Raw genomic sequence first — 20955 nt, forward strand, 5'->3', positions numbered from 1 at the left:
CTCTGATCCCAGTGACTCTGCCCTGGCCTGTGCACTCACTCTGATCCCAGTGACTCTGCCCTGGCCTGTGCACTCGCTCTGATCCCAGTGACTCTGCCCTGGCCTGTGCACTCGCTCTGATCCCAGTGGTTGCTCTCTTTTCACATGCAGCTTGATAACAGAAACTTAGCTAAGTTTACCTCAATGCAGTGGCTCTCTCCAGAAGCTCTATGCATTGTTTCCAAGAAGGTGAATATGTCACCATTGAGAAGAGCAAAAGAAACAAGGAGTAGGCACCAAAGAAACTGCAAACATTCCTGGAGCACGGGATGTGTTTAGCCTCGGATTAGTTTCTTTTCTTGCCACAGTGACAGAAGACCTGACACTGACAGGCTGAGTTCAGGAAGGAGAGATTTACCTTGGCCAGTGGTCTGAGCCTGTGGTCTGTCTGTGGTGATGATGGGAGGCTGTGACTTCCTCTTGCCCCTTCTTATTGCCTGCAAACCCCATCCCCCACCCTGTCCATGGAGAGTGCTGCTCACATCTGCAGCAGTTCTCCACACAGTCTTCTCACCCTCACTTTAACCTCCCCAGAAACACCCTCATGGAAACTCCCCAGAGTGTACATCAGTAGGCCTCCAATCGGATAGACAATCCAAATTAACAATTACACCTTATATCGGTACTTCCTTGATGAGAGATGCCCAATAAATGAGTTTAGTGCAATTCATTCATGGTAGAAAACTAGTGCAATCATCTTCTCATTGTAACTTCTATGCCATGGTTTGAGGTAGGACAAGGAAACATATCAAAAGACAGTGCTTGGTCATAAAGATGTACAGCTAAACAGTTGTCAGAATACTGGTAATGCCAGCTCACAATGAAAGCACCAAAGAGTGCTACTGATGATTCAAGTTGAGATGGCCAGTATCATGGAGAACAGAACATACCCAGCCCCACTTTTACTGACGCGCTCAGGTCTGCCACTGCTAAAGACTTTGATGTCATACCTTCGGAGAGAACACACTGATTTCACCGCAGTCAGCAGCTTTTTAGGTTTCCAGGTCTTGTTACTCTGACTACTCAATCTCCATTGTCCACTGTCTTTAAGATTATGTTTTTGGTTTTGTTTTTGTTTTTTAAGATTTATTTATTTACTATATGTAAGTACACTGTAGCTGTCTTCAGACACTCCAGAAGAGGGCATCAGATCTTGTTACAGATGGTTGTGAGCCACCATGTGGTTGCTGGGATTTGAACTCCGGACCTTTGGAAGAGCAGTCAGGTGCTCTTACCCACTGAGCCATCTCTCTAGCCCCATAAGATTATGTTTTTTGAATGCTGTATCAAAAATCAGAATTTGAATTGTTGAGTGAGAATGTATGTGATGACCCAATAATAAGAGGAAAAGGCATCTTATTGAAAAGATCTTATTGAAATTAATCAGGAAGTCAAGCTGGATGCTACGTTTGTTCTGTGTTTTGCACTTAGCCCTGCACTAGGTCTGGGAAGAGCACTGTCCTGTGCACAGCCACCTAGGCACACTGGTTTCCAACTGAGCTTTTCTTGTCTGAAATAAAATAGTATCTTTTACAAATAGAATTCCAAAGGAAGAAACACTTAGCAAAGAAGCTTTCCTTCATAGATGTTATGATTTGAGTATAACAAGCCATATTGAACCCATTGGGGTTTTGGTAAGAGATTTCATAATACATCATAAATGTAAGTAATATGATGACTAATGCTTCAAGTCAAGTTGGAACATTTTAAATGAGAAAATAGCTGGAACCATTTTCAGGAAACTTTGCAGTTGAAGTTTGGTCCCCCACAAGGTGTGCATTACCATCAACTGAGGAGAATCACCTCTGGGGCTTGAATTCCCACTCTGTTTTCATTACTGCGATATGACTCTTCCCCTTTCCCTATGAGGTCACCTTGTCGGGTGTAGCTACATGAAATAACTTCAGGGTCTCTGTGGCAGGCTAGTCTCAATCAGTCTGCTTCCTGGTAGCTCTTCAGAAAGTTTGGAAGGGTAATTAGGATCTAATAATTGACAGCCTCAGGTTTATTTAGTAACTTAAGAATACAAAATATGTTCCAGGCTTGGTAAGAAACTAAATCTGCAGACAAGATGACTCAGCTGGGACATTCTATTGCTACATTTTCTTAAAATCTAAACTTTGAAAACAGTTCATTACAGTTCAGTAAATTATGAAAAAAATTCAAAACTCTCAAGCCCAGGATTCTGAGAATTGGACAAAAGGCCACATTCACAGTCTGGCTGATTCTAGCTCTGTTTGTTGTTCTTGAACGATATTGTTCTGGATAATCCTCTGTGTCTCCATCAGAAACACTTCTGAGTCTGTCTCCATCAGAAACACCCCTTCATGTTTTTATTTTAGTGATGAGGTTACTTTATTTCATCAATTTGAGTAGGAAGAGTGTATGGCTCATTCTGCAGTGAGGTTCCAGTTCCTTAGTGGACCTGCTACACAGTGCCATGGATAATCATCTCACAGTGCTTTTCTTCTCTCCACCTCGCCCAGTGTGCCCCAGGGGGCTCCCCAGGAATAGCATCTACATGCACAATAGCATGTACTTTTCAAGCTGGGTCAAGGGACTCTGGTGGCTAAAAGGCATTATGCACAGAGGTTGCACTGCATGTAAACATAAATTTTCAAACATGAATAATTTTAGTGTTTTAAATGCCTCCCTGTTTCTTCTTGGAAAGCTAGCACTGTCATTATCTTATGCTATGTCTAGATCTTTGGAATTTCATGTTCCCTAAAACCTTTCATCAGTTGTATTCAGTACTAGGAGGGTTTACTTGTGACGCCAAATTTGTCATCATCCAGAGATTCAAGGTCTGACATATACAGAACAGCTTGGACATAACTCCACAGGAACGAAACCAGTGCTTTAGGGCCAAAGAGCTCTTGCAGTCGTCACACATTGCTGAGGGGCAGTCACTCAGAAATCAGCATTAAACCACACTTCACACTCAGGATACACAACTGATGGCTAAGAAACAGAAGCAAACCCTGAAGTCATTTTCATAGCTGAAGACTCTGTGCTTCCGACTTCACTGAGGCTTTAAGGAAGCATACCCCCCCACCCCGCCCCGGGTAAGGAAGCATCCCCCCCCATATAAGGAAGCATCCCACCCCGCCCCGTGTAAGGAAGCATCCCCCCCACCCCTTCCCCTTGTAAGGAAGCATCCCCGTGGCCCTGCTCAGCTGACTGTGTGCAGTGCTAATCTCCTGGAGTATCTTACAAGGCCTAAGAAAGGAAGCTGGACTTGCCATCTCACTTTTGTACTATATTTTTTATCCTTTCATCTGCTTAAGGAAATGATTTTCATTTCTGAGCATTCAAGAGTTATATTTAGTAAAATAAGGTCAATAATACGACTCAGATGCATGTATAGTTGAACATTGCCAAAATCACTACATTTTTGGTATACATTTTATTTTTCTGAATTGATCAGAATTTGAATTCTACTGATTAACAAGAGCCTACATTTCAAATATATTTTGTAATATGATCACAATGTGTGAAAGACTGTGCTTATTTAAGATCCCACCAAAGTGACCTGTGCTCTGAGTTTCACTAAGCAGACTTAGGTTTAAAGCTCCTCACTTTCATCTGTTGCATCCTTTGATCTTAATAAATGTAATAGTGGCCCTATGATTCTGCTAACATTTAGAAATGATATTCCATCATTCTCAGATTCTGAAAAGGTGCTACTTACAGCTTATGGTTCAGAATCAGTGTTGGATTGGATTGTTGAGCAGACTCTGGGCGGAGGAGAAGCTTAGCTTGAAAACCACAGTGAGACCTTCAGGAGGCACTGTATAGAAGGGGTCAGACTCAGTGTGCAGTGCACTGACCCTCAGGTCTAACATGGACTTCTCCTGCCTCCCAAAGCCATAAGCTCATTTAAACCCCTTTTATCCGCTCGGATAATGAGACAGAGGGAGTAAATCTATCCTGATACCCATCCGATACTCATTAGTCATTCAACTATTTTCCATTAATATGCAATAAAATTGCCTTTTTGTCTTACAGGTCCATGAAGTTTAGTAAGACATAACCCCGTAACCCTCTTAACAGAGCTACATGCTCCTCTTACCACCACATATTATACAGCTGTTCTCTTATGTTACCTTTTATGCCTTATACATAATATTTTAATAAATTTAATTTTGGAATTTTATTTATTAAATTTAAGACTTAATAAATTTTGATTTATTTTATGCTTTTTTAAAACCTATGAATCATGACTTTTTGTACCAGCTACAGGGAGATTTTCTAACATTAAACCTCATTATTAAATCCATTTTAAGCTAGTTTTTGAATGAGGTTGAGGTTAAAGTTCTCTTTTCTTTTTATATCTAACAATACTTTCTTCCATTTAAATGCTGTTTTCTCTTTTTTAGAAATCATTTGGCAATATTTGTACCCTCTCAGCATTATGTTATGCTCATTGAAGCACACACACACATACCATTCCAGTCTATCCCTGCATTTGTGTCTGTCTGTGTGTATGCTTCAGTGTGCTCTGGTTATGCATGCAGTAAATGTGGTCACAGGAGTCTTCCTCAATCACTCCCCACATTTTTTTTCTATGACAATGTCTGTCACAGAACCTGGACCTTGCCAGTTCAGCTATACTAGACAGCCAGCATACTGGACAGACGGGATCCTTCTGTATGGAGACTACAGGTATTCACTGCTACAAACAGCTTTCTGACATGAGTGCCAGGGGCCATTCTTACTGGGCTGCCTAGTTGTGGAGATCTGCCTGTTCCTGCATTTCATTGTTAAGGTTGTGGGCACACATAGTCATGCCCAGCTTCTCGTGTTAGATTTCAGCATAGAACAATCATGTCATCTACAGGGAAGCATGCTTTTACTTTTTCCCTTTCCAGTCTGCATACCTTTTCTTTTGCTCCCCTTATTTTGACTATTCTTTCCCATATGATGTACTAAGAATGGACATCCTTACCTATTCCTGATCTCATGGAGAACATTTCATCTTTTGTATAATGCTAGCCGGAGACATACTGTATATAACATTTATCAGAGTAAAATACTGCTCTCTGTTGATATCTTGCTTAGCAGTTCTTATTTTGTGTAGATACTGGATTTTTCCAATTTTTCTTCATCAATTGATCTTTTTCTCTAAGATATTAATAAATTTATATTAGGTAATCCAACAGTGCAGTTCCAGAATAAACCTTACTTGGTTGTAGTTTTTTAAAATGTTTTATTATCGTGTGTGTGTGTGTGTGTGTGTGTGTGTGTGTGTGTGTGTGACGTACATGTACATCTGGAGGTCAGAGAACACCTTACAGGAGTCACCTCTCTGTGTCAGGGTTGACAGAATGTTTTTTTACCCACTAAGCCATCTTGCTGGCCCTTGAATGTGGGATTTTATGTCTCTGGTACTGAGAGATGTTGGTATGAGTTTCTTATACTGTCACAGGTTTTTGACATCAAGAATGATGGTTCCATAAAATCACTTCAGGAATGGCCTCTCTTTTGTTTTCTGGAACACAGGGAAAAAAAGGAGTTTCCCATAGTCCTTTTGGAACCTAGAATCCAAGTGTTTCCGCTATGCCCCTCTGTCTGCACATGACAGTCATGTCTGGATTTGAGGCTGCTGCTTTTCCAAGCCAATGGTGAAGGGAGAGTACAAGAACATACTTAGCACCACTTCCATAATGTTTGGATTAAGTACAGGCTTGCTTTGTATAACCACCCTGGCTGTCCTAGAACTCATTTTGTAGACCAGGCTGACCTCAGCCTCACAGAGATCTGCCTGCCTCTGCCTCCTGAATGCTGGGATTATAGAAGTGCACCACCATGCCTGTCTTATATTCTATATTTATTTTTTTCTTTTATTTACCTTTGGTTTTCAGAATCTTCAAAATAACTGTCTCTGCAGACTTTTTAGTTGTAATCTTTCCATTAGAGAGACAGAGTTCCATTGTCTCTGGGTTCCTGAAACAATATTTGAAACAACAGAAGGAAAAGCATATTATGTATGTAATTCAAGGCATGTTTAATAACTGCTCTAGGGAGTAAAATTGGATAAAACAAACTGAAACCAATTTTGCTAGACCTAGAAACTTTATGTTCACACCGGGGCATGGATTGTCATATGTAGGTAAACAGCCATATGGAATTTATATTTTTATTGATACATAACAAATATAACAAATGTGAATTTAATCTCTCACAGTACTGCAGTTGTGCCTAGGATAGGTTTGTATGGTTGTCTGTGAAAATGTGTGTCTGTTTGGGATCAGCAATAGTGTGGAGATTTGTAAAGAGCAGCTGCTTCTGAACCACTCCAGTTGTTCCTATTTGTAGGGTGGACAGCCCAGTACCAGGGTAACTGTTGTCCAACTATAGGGCCACATAATTCTTCTCACCTTTTTCATGCTTCGTGTTTCTTTCCCTTTCGTCTCCTCATCTCCTTCATGTTCTTCCAAAGGCACAGATGATTAGGTCAGCCCACTAGATAATACGGAGGCCTAATCCTGTGTACTAAGGATGAAGGTGTGCAGTTGGGGTCTTGTTAACTAGCAGGGGATAGAACTCATGTAAAGACAGTTCGCAGACATTATATAACACTGAGGAGGAACACAGGCTTCACCTTGTGAATGAACTTCTTAAAGAAAATTCTGAGCATTATTTAACACTAGTGTTTAGACAGACACAACAGATATATATTATGCACATTGAGCAAATGCCTAGTGTTGTAACATAGTATCGAATGGTAGGAGTGGGCACTATAAACTGAACCTTTAAAGGTGAGACAGACAAGCTACAGCTTAAAGGCAAGACTTTTATTTTTCTATCATAAGGAAGTTAGCTTTTTATATCATAAATGAATAGGCATTAGTAAAGAGTTAATTATTAGCCAGAGGTAAATGTCATAACCTGTGCAGCTTGGGTGCTAAGACCCTGGCCAGGGAAGGAGGAGGAGTTAAGGAAGTACAGACATATGTAGCAACTCTGAAGTTGTCTGGGGTCTGCCATCACTTCACCCTCAAACCTCGACATGGTTGTTAGGGAGAGGGCAGAGGATTGGTCTGATCATCTCTGTAGACAAGCAGTCACAAGTGCAGATATGTGGAAGGAAACGGCTACAGCTTCTAGTATTTGTGCACACTTCATTTTGTTCACAAACACTCGTACTTGAACTCATGAGAAGAGCTTTGCCACACCCGTCTTCGACCTGGCCCTTATGTGGAAACACCTTTGCTAATGTTCCATGGCTCTGAAGCCTTGAATTCTCAACATGGCCATGCCCATACCAGTAATGCACGTTATTCTCTCAGGACTCCACTCCCTCAAGTCTCCCTATGCTCCCTACAGGTCCATCCACCAGGATCACACTCAAAACCAATACTGTGGAAATTACCCTATGGCTCTGGATTAAAAGAAATGCCTAACAGAGGAATCAGATAGATGAACAAGATCAAAGGCAATGGATATTTTCATTCTGTTTCAGTACACCTGGCTAATGTTCCACAGTGTCTAGGAAATGCACTGGAAGCTCTGCAAGTAGCAACAGCACCCATAAAAAGGTGGCCAAGAAATAACTTAAGAGCTGTGTCTCAGAAGACCAGTTACACAGAGTAGCTAGACTTAGGAATAATTTCATCTGTGTTCTAAGAACACAGTGAGAGCTGAGGGAATGGGGACCCATCTCAAGGTAATGGTGGCCAACTTCCATGAATGTTATACCTGTCTACAGTCAGAGAAAAAGGGATCCCTTATGTTCACCAGTTGGCTTAGAGGGCCTAACTGAGCAACCCGCTGGATAAGTGACTAATTTGTTACTACAGGCACAGAAAGCATACTTTGTTACTACAGGTACAGAAAACATACTTTAGCTTCAGATTTCTTGGTAGGAAGCGGCAGCAAGGGGGTGGGGGCAGCAGCACACAACTTCATCAACTTTAATTTTATTTGCTAAGGTTGTTCCGTGGTTCTTACTGTGTTACTTGCTGTGAGGCCAAAGAATCTAGAGGCATGCATATAAAGGGCTGTGAGGACAGAGCAGGTAAATAAACCATCTGTTTTCCCTACAATATGTATCCAACTACTTTGTGTAAAACTCCAAATTTTGCAAGTCAAAAGTATCTTTCAGCTGCGGCATATGTTGCTGATTAACTAAGTATGTGGAATGAAGCAGACCTGTCTCACACAAAACACAAAGATCAATTCTCAGAAGACCATAGACCTAGATGTAAGAGGGAAAACTATAAACCCCTTAAAAGAATCATATGTGTAAACTTTTGTGATCCTAGGTTAAGTAGTATAAGCAAAATAATGGCTCTGTTGGCCTCACAGAAATCAAAATGTTCAATGTTGACAAGCTAAAATACCATGCTAAAAGCTAGTCAAAATAAAGTGAAAAAACAGTCCAACTGAATGGAATAAAGTATTTGCAAATCATGTATCTTGTGATAGAAATTTTTAAAAACCTCCAATTAAAAAAAAATCATTGGAGTTAAAAAAAAAAAAAAAAGTGGCCAGGCAGTGATGGCGCACACCTTTAATCCCAGCACTTGGGAGGCAGAGGCAGGCAGATCTCTCTGAGTTCAAGGCCAGCCTGGTCTACAGAGTGAGTTCCAGGACAGCTAGGGCTACACAGAGAAACCCTGTCTGGAAAGGAAAAAAAAAAAAAATGAGCGGAGTTTGGGAGTACGGTGATGGCTCAGCGGGTAAACTACTTACTGCACAAATCTGAGGGCCTGCATTCAGAACCCGAGGGCTCGCATGGAGCCATGCAAAGTAGCACACGTGTGCAATCCTGGTGCTTCTTCAGCACTAGGACATGGCATCCCACACAGGAGACTCCATGAGCTTTGTGAGCCAACTAGCTTGGTATATGGAGCAGCAGTGAGAGTCTCTGTGAGTGCAGGCTGACACTGAGCTGCTTGTTCTCTGTTCTCCATGCATGAGCCATGGCACGCCTGCCCACCTACAGTCACATATGTCTGTCTGTCTGTTACACACACACACACACACACACACAATGAGCAGAGTGTAAATACTCATTTTCTAAGCACTTATACTAAATAGACAAGAAATACATGAAAAAGCATTCAACAAATCAATCATTAGGGAAATCCAATCATGGGCAATCAAAACTAACATGGTTAACCCTCAAGAGGATGTTACTACACAAATGAAACACTGTACAGAGCATCAGACATTTTATGGCTCCATTTGTGTGCAGGGTCTCTAGTCAGCAAGTATGCAAAGACAGAGCTTGATTGCTGTCTGAGACTAGGGTGGAGGATACGCAAGGAGTGACTGCTGAGAGCTCTAAGTGTCACTGTCTTGTGTCTAAGTGACACTGGGAGTGACTGGCTGTGTGTCTATCTGTGATGATAGTCACATTTTGAACTTAGAATGTGAATATATCAATACAGAGTTTAAAAACTAATTCCTGGACTGATGAAAAGATGGTGTGCACAGCTGTGTCCTTAGAACACTTGATCTAAGTCCTTACTAGGTCATACAGGTGAGGCAAGATGGAAACAAGTGATAAAAGGCCAGCTGGACAACATCTGACATGTGACACCTGTAAATGGGAATATAGATGTTAAGAAATTTCTATAGCCTCAGTAATAGTGTCAGGCCTTGGGACCTCACCTTGAGCTGGATCCCACTTTGGCCCTGTCACTGGACCTTCTTTTCCTCAGGCTCCTCTCCATTTCTATCACTGTAATTCTTTCATACAGGAACAATTATGGGTCAGAGTTGTGACTGTGGGATGGCAGCCCCATCCCTCACTTGATGCCCTGTCTTCCTGCTGGAGGTGGACTCTATAAGTTTCCTCTCCCTGCTGTTGGACATTTCATCAAAGGTCCCTCCCTACGAGTCCTGGGAGTCTCTCACCTCCCAGGTCTCTGGTGCATTCTGGGGGGTCCCCGCAACCTCCTATTTCCTGAGGTTGCCTGTTTACATTCTTTCTGCTGGCTCTCAGGGCTTCAGTCCTTTTCCCTCACCCAATACCAGATCAGGTTCCCCTCTACTCCCCACTGCCCCTCCCCTTGTCCACCTTCCCTCCCTCCCTCTCTTTCTTCCTCCCTCCCTCCCTCCCCACTTGTGATTGCTTTCTTCTCTCTCCCAAGTTGTGTATTCTGTATGGGTTTTTTTCTTTTTTTCTCTTTTTCTTTTTGGCTAATATCCAGTTATTAGTGAGTACATACCATACATGTCCTTTTGGGTCACTCAGGATGAGCCTGACACTATTACTGAGGCTATGGAGCGCTCACAAAAAGGGACCTATCGTGACTCCCCTCCGAAAGTCCCAACAAGCAGCTGAAAGAGTCAGATGCAGTTATTTGCACCCAAACAGTGGACAGAAGCAGCTGACCCCTGTTGTTGAGTTAGGGAAGGCTGAAAGAGGCTGAGGAGGAGGGCAATTCTGTAGGAGGACCAGCAGTCTCAATTAATCTGAACTCCCTAAGATCTCTCAAACAGTGGACCACCAAGCAGACAGCTGATATGAGGCCCCCAACACACATACAGTAGAGGACTGCTGGGTCTGTGTTCATTCAGAGATGATGTACCTAACCCTCAAGAGACTGGAGGCCCCAGGGAGTTTAGAAGTCGGTGGGGGCATCCACATGGAGATGGGGTGGAGTAGAGAGGAGGTGTGGGATGTGGAGCAATCAGATGGTGGGTGGGGAGGGGCAGGGAATGGAATATGGAGTGCAAAAAATGAATTACAAATAAAATTAAATTTAAAAAAATTTTTAAAAAGAAAAAAACAGTTTTCAATAAAAGGAAAAAATTAGAAAAAAAACAATAAAAAAGAAATTTCTATTCCATTTATTTTAATAATGTACTTCAGTGTCATCAGTCACAGAATCTATTCTGGTTATAAAGCTCATAAAGGAGAAATGAGCACTTTTGCATAAAAGGCACGAAAAGGGTCAGGAAGGCAGCATGGTGAGGAGACCCGTGATGTTTGGGCTGAGCATTTTGTTTTACACTACTCTGATCCTATGATGGAGTTCTGTTACCTTGGGAGAGCAAATGGCAGTCTTGGGTAGGTGCCACACTGGAAGACCTCCCCCAGCTTGCTGTAGAGCCTGAGGGCAGAGGTAGGAACCCCAGTCTGGGTGTGGGCCTTGCATGAGTGGCCAGCAGACCAGGTGGTAGGCAGCACAGTGGTGATGTTCCTTCAGTCAGCTGTGAGAAGAGCATGAAAGCCCGCAGTGCTTTGTACTTTCATTAGTATTTAACTGGGGAGCTCCAATCACCCTTGTTTCCTTTTTCTTGTAGCTGACATCAACTTGGATGTATCAAAGCCTTTGAAAGCAAACTTAAGTTTTACCAAACTAGATCAGATAAATCATTTTTTAAAGAAGATAAAAAAGGCACACAGCTCTGTACATAGCAAAGAGACCTCCACCCTGTCAGACTCTATATTGAATACGGATGAGCCTCCTGTCTCCAAATGTTACCGTGGAAAGTTGTCAAAGACCAAAGTTCACTGTGATGAAGCACAGAAGACATCATTTCAAGAAAACATGTGGAGAGCCATCTCCTGCTTTCAAAAAGTTTCTATCCATACTACCCAAATCGTGGTCTCCATGGAAACTGTCCCGCACCCTCATAAGCCATGTGTGTTAGCATCACTGTCAACCCTCAGTGGAAGCCTTAGTGTCAAAGCGGCACAAAAAGTACCTGGTAAGTCACAAAAAGGGGTGGGGGGGTGGGGGTGGAGGTGGGGGGGTGGGATGGAGGGAGGAGGAGAGACACCCTTTGTTAGTCCTTAGAGATAGGAACTAGTCTACCTTGGGAAGTAATTTCAGAAATGCTGGTTTCGTTTGGTTTGGTTTGGTTTGGTTTGGTTTGGTTTGGTTTGGTTTGGTTTGGGGCTGTTGTCCTTTTGTTTAAGGTTGTTTGTCTGTTTAAACAAGTCTGTGAGCCAGGGCATTTCCCAGCGCTACACTGCTCCATGCGTGTCCCGAGGAGCGTCCCTGCAGCTGTCTTTAGAGCTGTTGGTTCCTAAGCTCCTTTAGCTGAAGTGGCTGTGCTAGCACAACATGGGGTTGAGCTTTGGAAGTCTTAGAACAGTGTTTGCATAGAGCAGTCTGTGGAACCAGCACAGCGGCTCCCCTGAGACCTTACTGGGAATGTGTGTACTAGACCCCCAGCCCAGCTTATGAATCATACTCTCTGGGCACAGAGCCCAGTGATGTGAATTTGGTCAGCCTTGCAAGTGATTCTAATGCACTACATTGCGTCACTGCGAACCATTTATTTTCAAAAGAAAAACTGCCATGGTGGCAGAAATGCTCTGCAAAGTGCCAAGCTGAAGCTGAAGCCTGGGAGGACATCACTGAGGTGTTGTGTCAGGCAGGCCACACCTGGCCAGGGAAAGACTGAAACTGTAGAGGGCATGGAGCTAACTGGCCGTGACACCTCCATTTTTCTCCTTTGCCACTATGACTAAGTAGTAGCTTTTCCACACGGAATCAGAGAGGGTGGGCACAAAGTGTGTGAGGAGAAAAGTCAACACAGGCAGGAAATAACCATTTCAGTCACAGAATCTGCTACTGGGAAAGCTGAGAGGCGAGTGCAGAAGTGTCACTCTGGAACAGAAGTCTCAAGAGGAAGCCATATATTTTCCTACAATCCTGTGGGAGCGTGTCCTTTTCCATGGCTCTGTGTGGAGGAAGGTTGTGGACTGATTTTTGTCAGTCCCTAAGCTGTGTACTAAAAAGTAATTGTCAGCTGGAGACTAATTGTAATTTAGTTCTAGATAGCACAGTGGTTTGGTTTTAACTTTAATAGTTGTGTAATAATAATATTAGGCCAAAACATAGATGATGTCCTTCCTCTCTGAAATATACGTAATCAAGCCAGCTAAATGATCTTTTTTTCTTCTTCTTCTTTTGTTGTTTTTAAAGTTAGAAATGAAAATTGAAGGGTCTGGGGGACATGAAAGATTCTCAAACACTGAACACTAGAGTGTCAGGTCCTCCATGCCCACCCTCACACCTTTCTAAATGTTGTCCCTTAATGGTGGCAGGGAAAAATTATGACCCAAACAGAGGAAGAGCTTTAGACCCCCATGCAGGCCAGCTCTGTTCACATTGGCATTAACTCTAGATTCATTTTTAAAGATATTTACCCTTCATAATTGTTTTCATTATGATACAATTGAATACTTTTTATTTAGCCAGTCAAATGGTCTATTTTTTGTAACTTTCCCTTTTATATTAGAAAAACTACATAACCCTCTTATTATATAATTATGTTCTTTTATCTTGTTAAGCACAAAAATAGATACATTCACCTTGACTAAAATATGCTTGGTATAATTCTGCTGGGCGGTGTCCAGCAAACATCTTAAAATAGTTTTTTAGAGTCACATTAAATCAAAATTGAAGTTAGTCATTTAATTTAAAAAGATGTATTATAATGAAACTATTACAGAATGTGTTGTGCATAAGTGAGATAGGGTTGGGACAGATTCTAGTTGTGGCTAAAGGCTAGCATCTAGGGAAACTAATTGAGAGATTACTGCATAGCTCTTTTTGGTTTTGTTTTTAGTTCGGGAAGATAGCATCTCTTTCTGGATCCCAGGCTAGCTGTAAACTTGGCCTTCATACCAGGATTAGGACATGCCTAAGTAAAAAATAGTTGTAACTGTATTTAAAAGAAAACAGTAATTTATCATTATGAATATTAATTTCACAATGCAGTTGAATATCTTCAAATTGCATGTTTTTTCAGTTAACTTGAAATACATACAAATATGTGTACTTTAGGCTTGTTTGCTTTGGCTTGGTTTGGTTTTGACTTGTTTTGAGATAGGATATCACTATGTAGCTCTGGTTGTCCCTGAACTCACTACCTATGTAGCCCATGCTTGCCCCAGATTTAAACTGCCTGCCTCTGCCTCCTCAGTGCTAGGATTCAAGGTGTGCCACCACACCGGACAATTTGGTATTGTCTTGATAAATGACAAAAATAAAAAGACACACACACACTACTAGCAGCCATATTTTTTTTGTAGTTTTCAAGTGGTGGTGGTCTGTATTCAAACCAGTTTTTATGGTGTATCTTTGAGCTCAAAGGAATGACTGTCAGATTTTTATAGGTTGACTCTAATGCAGAAAAACTTCCCCAAGCCTTTGATTTTACAGTTTCTGTCACCATTGTGAGCATCTGCAGCAGCTGCACTTCTCAAATTATTTGCTGAACCAAATTGAGCACAGTGACAAAGTAGTCATCTCCGACGGGCTATTAAACAGAGAGGAGCAGGTCTGCCCACAGCTGAGCATCTGTTGTGCACATGGCGTCCTATAGAAGGATGCAAGATAAAATAATTGTCAAAATTTTTTCATTAAACCCTCAACAATTCGCACTTGTTTATCTGAATCTGCATAGCTCCCCAATGAGACAACACACTTGGGGTTTCTTTGCTTCTCCCTCACTTTTCTTTGATCCTTTTTGATGTGCTGACTTTAATAAACACAGTCAAAAACACTGTGCAAGAACATCATGGAAAAAACTACAAAGGAACGGCCCAGCAACAGAGCTCTGCTAATCCCTAACTTACTCAGGCTATTTTTAGAGAAATATTTTTTTAACACTCTTTATGTGACAATGTTATATAAACAGGGAAAAGCAGTCCTTTCCAGATGAATTTTAATTTAAGAGCTGAAATAGATTTGTAATTCTAGAGGAATCCTATGTGCTAAGTAATTCTTAGAGAAACACCATTGGGAATGTGCTGTAGGCATGTTCCCTCACTTGTCAAGAGGACCAAAAAAAATGAGTTTGCCTAATGATTATATTTTTTTTTATCATCTAAGCTGTTAGAAACCTATGGAAAGTATGTGGGGAAAGGGAATAATAAAAAGCATGAAACAAGAAAGCTAATGTTTGCTGGGCAGTGGTGGTGCACGCCTTTAATCCCAGCACTTGAGAGGCAGAGGCAGAGGCAGGTAGATTTCTGAGTACCATGGCAGCCTGGTCTACAGAGTGAGTTCCAGAACAGCCAGGGCTACACAGAGAAATCCTGTCTGGAAAAAAACAAAAAACAAAAAAAAGAAAAAAAAAAGAAAAAAAAGAAAGCTAATGTTTTTCCTCAAATGTTGATACATTTGTGCAACCTAGAGAGCTTTAATATTCACTTACTCATTTTAAAAACAATATAGTAGAAATTATTAACTGAGCTTGTTAAAAGAATTCCCATCTTCATTTTGCAGAATAAAATAAAATACTCCTAAACTATGACTATTTCAAGGGACTTTCTATTCCTCTACTCTGCAGGTGCTTGTGCAGCCATGACTCCTATAATTAACTCCTCTCTTCTAGAACACTTATGTTCTCCCATGTGTCTTCATAAAATCGTGATTGCCATCTGATTGTAGATGTGATGCTTGTAATATCACAGGAAATCTTATGAGTGCTCTGCCAGTAACAAGCATCTAAGCCGGGCATGGTGGCGCACGCCTTTAATCCTGGCACTTAAGAGTCAGGGACAGGCAGATTTCTGAGTTCAAGACCAGCCTGGTCTATAGAGTGAGTTCCAGGACAGCCAGGGCTACACAGAGAAACCCTGTCTCGGAAAAAAAAAAAAAAGAATCTAAGATAGAAATTGTATCTTATATTCTGAAATATTTTAAAGACAATAGTATTTCTTTGGTATCTATTAAATCTGACTCATAGTAGAGTATGTTCTTTAAACAGTTGCCACCTCCCCCCAACATGAGCACAAGTGCCGATCCCTTTTGCTGTTTGAAGCATGTCATTTTGGAGACACGCAAAGTATGTAGTTATAAATTCTGAACTGACAGCCAGTCTCTTTCCACAGGAGGGTGGGGACTAAGCTTACACTTCAGCTCCCCTGTCAGAGTAATTTATGGCTCTATTAAGATGGCACGCCTTAGATTTCTGCAAACAAGAGGACACAGTTTAGAGCTGTGAAATCATTGTACTTGAGCTTGCCTTGCTCCTTCTTGGGGCCAATTAATTTGGCAACCTTTAAATAGACTAAGAAAAGAGGAACACAACTGGAACACCTTGATAACACAAAGGAAAATAACCTGGGTGACGCTGTTAGAACTAGGAAACCATTGACAATACTGAGGACTTTTCTCCCAAGCAGTGACTTGAGCTCACTTTCCTTGGCCTTTCTGTAGTTAACTTTGTTACTAAGAGAGAGAAAGGAAGTATAGCCATTCTTTTCCATGAAATTAGAATGTCTCCCTCATGTCCACCACATTAAGGACCAGTAAAACATTCTAACAGAAGCTAGCACTCCCTTCATGCTCTGCAAGTAAAAGCAGGTCATTGGTGCAGAGTGGAGCTCCCACACTTCTGCTGTGCTGCGGTACCCTGAGGGAAGTCTGTCTGCTTTGGATGCTTCAGAGATGCATGTTAGCCTGGTGGGAAATAAAGCATGAAATTAGGAATGACTACCTCAAATCCTGTGTTGCAGCAGTGAGCTGTTTACAGCACCCCAAAGACTCTTGCTGTTCTCAGAAAGAAATGCATCTCTTTCCAGGGTCTGAACAATGAGAAATGAATTTCTTGACAGTTAAAGACAGGGCAGATTTAACTTTTAAGGATCCACCGAGGATGGAAGCATAAATATACCTAGTTGACAGTTATACAAACCACCAACAATTGTTAATGAATACTGGGTGTGGGCATCAAGGCCCTGTCATTTTTGACATTTTGACCAAGTAGCTTAAACCCAACACTCAAGAAAAAGTTGAATGCTCACTGGTCTGTAACATCTGGGATTTTATTTGTCATTTTGGAGTAACTGGCAAGTGCAAAAGAAAGAGTAAAGGGGGATTATCTTGACAATGAAATGAGTTACTCAATCTTGTGATAATGAAAAGCAGAAGAATTCTTAATGCCTTTCTGTAGTCCCTGAGGTAGAGGTACGTTTATGATTTTGCAGAAGTAAAATGTAGGCAGGCAGAACAGATGGCCTAGGGTCCATGAAACATAGTAACTCCTCATCCCTGGACTGAGCGCCACTATAAATCCCAGGCAGATTCCCTCCTATTACTCTATAAGAAGGTTCAAAGTCGCTACTGATCAGCGAGTATTGCCTCTTTTCTCACTCTGAAAGCACTCATGATGACTTATTTTGATATGTGAGAATCGTTTTCTGTGCATTCTGGTAAACTATTGAGGCATTCTCCAAAAAGTGGGAGGTCCTAAACTTTAAAATGAAATAAAAACTAGTAAAAAATGTTATAATTTCCCCCATAATACTTCATATTATTTCTCTAATATAATGAAAAATAAAAATAAAACCTAACAATGAGACCCAACATTTAAATCTCTTGGTTGTAATCATTATAATGTGTGAGTAGATAAAGTATTAGACAATAATGAACAGTATCAATCCTCAAGAAAGGTCGATTTTATGTTTTATGTAGTTCTGTGTGTACGATGGGGATGCATATGCCATAGCACATGTGTAGATCAGAAGACAGTTCTATGGACTTACTTCTAATGTCAGATCATCAGCATGCACAGCCAGTGCCATTACACTATGTCATATCAGGAGCCCGGGGGTGGGGTGGGAGGAGGGATGAATGAATGAATGAATGAATGGGAATGTTTAGTATGTTTAAAAACTAGTTGATTTTTTGCTATTTGGACATGTTTTATGTTGGACATATATTGTGTTGAAATAGTTAGGTCCACATCTTTGATTTTGTGATATATATTTGTTCTGTGATTTAAAAAAAAAACTATGACTATAAAATGCTTATGATTTGTCATGTACATTTTGTGTTTTAGTGCTGATGTAGTCTGCAAATCTGCCCATCAGGAATGATTTAAAATTCAGAGTATAATAACTTCGGAGAACTAAAAGGATAACCACTATATTGAATCTCATATTGTTCAAGGATGCATGCAAAATGATAACTTTCTAATGAGCCACAGAACAGGGCTATGGGGGCAGTCTCCTGTGTAGTGGTGAACATGTTGTACCTGCCCAGCCTTCTAGAGGGGGATGAGCTCACATCAGGAGGATAACCATCTCTGACTTTTTCTTCTGATTCATCACTGACCTGAACTCCATTTGAACCTTGTTAGACAAAAAAAAAAAAATCTGCTCCAAACTATAAAATATAATTAATCCCTTTTGAAACGATGTGTAAAAGAACATTGCTATACCTCCACTTATAACCACCACCACCACCACAACCAATAAAGTTAAATCAAGCACTGCCTGTAATGGACTAAAGTAATAAATATTCCTGGATTTCAGTGAAGTGCTTGAAGAAAACAGGCTTCCAGCAGCCAGAGTAGCTGAATGTAGGAAAGACATTTATTAATGATGAGTTCAAGGATGTGGTCTGTGTAGTATCATTGCTTTCTGTTTACTGTGTGTTACCCAGCTCTTGTATTTTACACAGCCCACATGTATCGATATACAATAATGATATTTTTTGTTTTAGCAAAACAATTGTTAATTGTATACATATGGCTCTTTGGGGACTCTTCATAGGACTGTTTCTTTTTAATAAGAAAACCTTTGCTATCTGTATTAGTCAGGGTTCTCTAGAGTCACAAAACTTATGGGTAGTCTCTATACAGTAAGGGAATTTGTTGATGACTTACAGTCTGTAGTCCAACTCCCCAACAATGGTCAGCAGCAGCTGTGAATGGAAGTCCAAGGATCTAGCAGTTGCTCAGTCCCACACGGCAAGCAGGAGAAGAAAGAATCTTCCTTCTTCCAACATCTTTATGTAGGTCTCCAGCAGAAGGTGTGGCCCAGATTAAAGGTGTGTGCCACCACACCTGATCTGAGACTTGCTGGGATACTGTCATTATAATGTCCTCTGTAAATCCACCTGCAAACCTTATCTCTAACAATATAAGCTTTTTTCTTGTTACCAAAATTACCAGATTTTGAACTTAATCTAATTTCCTTGCCAGAATGCTTTTGGCCTCAGGTGATATGTTTTTACCATAGTTCATAATAGTGGTGCTTGCCTGTCTTATATGATACCAGCGGGTGGTGAAGCCGCTGCTTTCTGTTTCAATTTCTTTAAATTTGTTTGCATCTGGATGAAAACAACTGATACACACTTCACACAATCACATCAAAATAGTGCATTTGAAGAGAAGAACAGGGCCCTTTAAGACAACAAATTGCTGTCAGGTGACATAAATTTCATTGAACAAAAGGTACTGTGGAAGAAAGGTTCCAGCCCTAGTAATTAAGTACTAGAGATGTTTTTCTAGCAGCCTTCCTCTTCACCCTAATGATAACATCTGCTAGTCTAATCGGCAGAGAAATGGGTGTTCATTCAGAGTTCCAGCCCTGAGATATGGGAAACCAGAAGGCTACAAATAAATCTACCCTGCTCTGTGCAGTTGTTTTTCTGAAAGTGTTGAGTTCTGCCTGTGGCCACAGCAAATTGCCCTCTTATCCACATAAGTGAGAGAGCTGTGTGCTAGAGAGAAAACAAGCCTGGCAGGAATTAATGAATGAAAAATATATGAGATAGTCTTTTATACCCTAGCAGGTCCCCTAGACCCATTGGCTGTGTTAGTATAACATGCTGAGGCTGTGCAAGAGAGCTGGGGCAGGAAAGCATTTTACCACTTGCAGAATGAACTAAGAGCAGTGTTTATAAAGCAGCAGAGTACTTGAAGCAGATTGACAGGGTCCACATGCCTGCTACTTATTGGCCTCTTCTTAAATCTTCTCTCCCTCTGTCAGTTAAACTGCCATTTGAATGGTAAAGCCATCACTCGTTAAAATTTATTTTTAAAGACATACTTTTTTTTTTAAATCAAGAACCCCTTTATCCTTTCCTCTCATAAATCTTATGGCCCAAACATACTACATTTAATATTTACTCAACACCAATGATACCAACTTGATAGAATAGTAACTGCAAATAAAAACTTTAGTCAGTCTCCATAGCCCTGGTTTCACATTCCTGACTTGTAGCTTATTTGAAACATTAAAATGATCTCATGGACTATGAGTACTGTGTGCCGCTAATGTCAGTGAATCCTGGAATTAAACCTAGTGAGCTAGTCTTATCTGCTTCATAGGGTTAACCCTGAAAAGGTAGACATTTGTACAAGGACATTTTGAGGTAAAATGGACTTAAGTGGCTTCTGGTTTTTCTGATGGATCAGACTTTTACTGTGTACACCAAGACCAGTTTCTAAGCCACCACAGTCATCTTGCTTTCAACAGTAAGTTTATATGCAGTCTTCACCTATATGACTTCATCTACAGAAATCACTTCAGCAGGCATGATAGCACATACCTGTAAACCCAGCACCTGGAAGATAGAGGAGGATCTGAAGTTCACAGCCAATGTGGGCTACATAGTGAGAACTTGGCCTCCCAAAACACAGACCCAGCAGAACTTTCTTCATAGAAATTAGCTACTGTGTCCATCTAAGAAACTTTACAGGTATCTTTTATCGCCCTTCCTCTCAAAGAAGGCTGTCATTTATTATTCAGTATATGGTTGTAGTACCAGGGAAATGTTAGTGAGCCCCCTAAAATGAGACATGAGCCAATCTGATGCAGTCACATCAGGGTCTTTATTCTATTCGAGCTAGCTCTGGGGCCCTCCAGCACACCACCATTATGCAGGACGGTTTTGGTGGTAGGGGAGCCCTGAATGTCTATCGGGGCAAGGCTTTATATTTATAGTAAGCAGCAAGTCAGGGTGAGTGTACAAGCATCTAATTGGAAAGCTGCTGTGGCCTTTAACACAATTGGCTGCTGCTGGGAGTCATATCGTAAACTTTATTTCTGCTCCCCTCTGCATTGGTGGTGGTTAGGCAGGGGATGGATTTGTAACCTGAGGGTGCAGGTTTGCTGGGGGAATAACCTAGAGACCCTGGTCTTGTTGGGGGTGTGGCCTGGAAAGGCTGGTCTTGTTGGGGGTGTGGCCTGGAAAGGCTGGT

At 41.2% G+C, this 20955-nt stretch overlaps 1 protein-coding gene across 4 annotated transcripts in view; it reads left to right on the top strand.

Annotated features, from left to right (window-relative positions):
• The window catches only part of Vps13b (vacuolar protein sorting 13 homolog B), a 529582-nt gene that overhangs the window by 360532 nt on the left and 148095 nt on the right, over nucleotides 1-20955 (top strand). For all 4 annotated transcript variants that reach the window (XM_021217240.2, XM_029548110.1, XM_029548111.1 and 1 more), the window contains exon 36: nucleotides 11302-11709. In XM_021217240.2, coding sequence (XP_021072899.1) covers nucleotides 11302-11709 — 408 coding nt within the window. The remainder of the gene's footprint in view (nucleotides 1-11301; nucleotides 11710-20955) is intronic.

Source organism: Mus pahari, chromosome 17 (assembly GCF_900095145.1).
Source record: "Mus pahari chromosome 17, PAHARI_EIJ_v1.1, whole genome shotgun sequence".
Taxonomy (NCBI): Eukaryota; Metazoa; Chordata; class Mammalia; order Rodentia; family Muridae; genus Mus; species Mus pahari.